The sequence below is a fragment of the Salpingoeca rosetta genome, assembly GCF_000188695.1.
Source record: "Salpingoeca rosetta unplaced genomic scaffold supercont1.25, whole genome shotgun sequence".
Taxonomy (NCBI): domain Eukaryota; class Choanoflagellata; order Craspedida; family Salpingoecidae; genus Salpingoeca; species Salpingoeca rosetta.
This window is the reverse complement of record NW_004754909.1, coordinates 221881-222829: the sequence shown is the minus strand read 5'-3', so window position 1 is coordinate 222829 and position 949 is coordinate 221881. Positions and strand designations below refer to the sequence as shown.

Below are 949 nucleotides of genomic sequence, written 5' to 3'. Positions count from 1 at the left end.
ACGATGCTGTTTGCTGCGGACCTGGAACAAGCCGTCCTGGGGCTTCGCCGTGCAGCACGCACGCTGCTGCACACATCGCGCCACGCAGAGCCTCAAGGACAAGTCACCGTTCGAGGCCCTGACTGGGCACCCTTTCGACGTCAGCCTGCTGCGCGTCTTCGGCTCGCCGGCCTACGTGCATGTGGAGAAGAGCAGCACGCGGCACAAGCTTGACCCACGCTCACGCGTCGGCGTCTACGTCGGCTTCGCCGAGGAGGACCAGGCCCACGTCGTCTGGATGCCGGACACGCGACGCGTTGTCCACACCATCCACGCTCGCTTCGGCGCCATCAAGAACAAGGACGCCGCCTCCTCTCAGCAGCAGCAAGAGCAGGACAACAGCGGTGCCTCTGCTTCGCATGCCAACAAGACCGCTCAGCGTTCAACCGAGGACAGTGCCACCGGCGCTCCCACTGCACCACGTGCGGGGGAGCCGCAGATCCAGCCACGCGCCCTTGGCGGCTCCGTCTGGGACCAGCTGCTGTTGTCCGAGACCCTCGGCGACAAGGACACCTCTGGTGGCTCAACCACCACGTGTCACGTTGCCACCAGCGCTGCTGGTACGGGGGAGAAGACATCAGCAGTGGGTGGTCATCTACCAGACATCGCTGCTGGCAGTGTTGCCACGTCAGCTGAGCCAGCCACCGTCAAGGAGGCGCTTGCCTCGCCAGACTCTGAGGAGTGGCGCCAAGCCATCCTGGACGAGTTTGCGGCAATGCAGGCCAATGACGTCTACGACGTCGTGCCTCGCGCTGACCTTCCCAAGGGCCACAAGCTGCTCCGCAGCATGGTCATCTTTCGGAGGAAGCGCGATGACCAGGGCAAGGTGATCAAGTACAAGGCGCGCTGGGTTGCCAAAGGCTACTCCCAGGTCCACGGTGTCAACTACACGGACACCTTGCCCCGACGG

General features: G+C 64.2%; 1 protein-coding gene across 1 annotated transcript in view; it reads left to right on the top strand.

The window, feature by feature from the left end:
* The window catches only part of PTSG_12790 (uncharacterized protein), a gene marked incomplete at both ends in the record, with an annotated part of 24311 nt that overhangs the window by 2265 nt on the left and 21097 nt on the right, over positions 1 to 949 (top strand). The window contains one exon of the mRNA XM_004990095.1: positions 89 to 917. Coding sequence (XP_004990152.1) covers positions 89 to 917 — 829 coding nt within the window. The remainder of the gene's footprint in view (positions 1 to 88; positions 918 to 949) is intronic.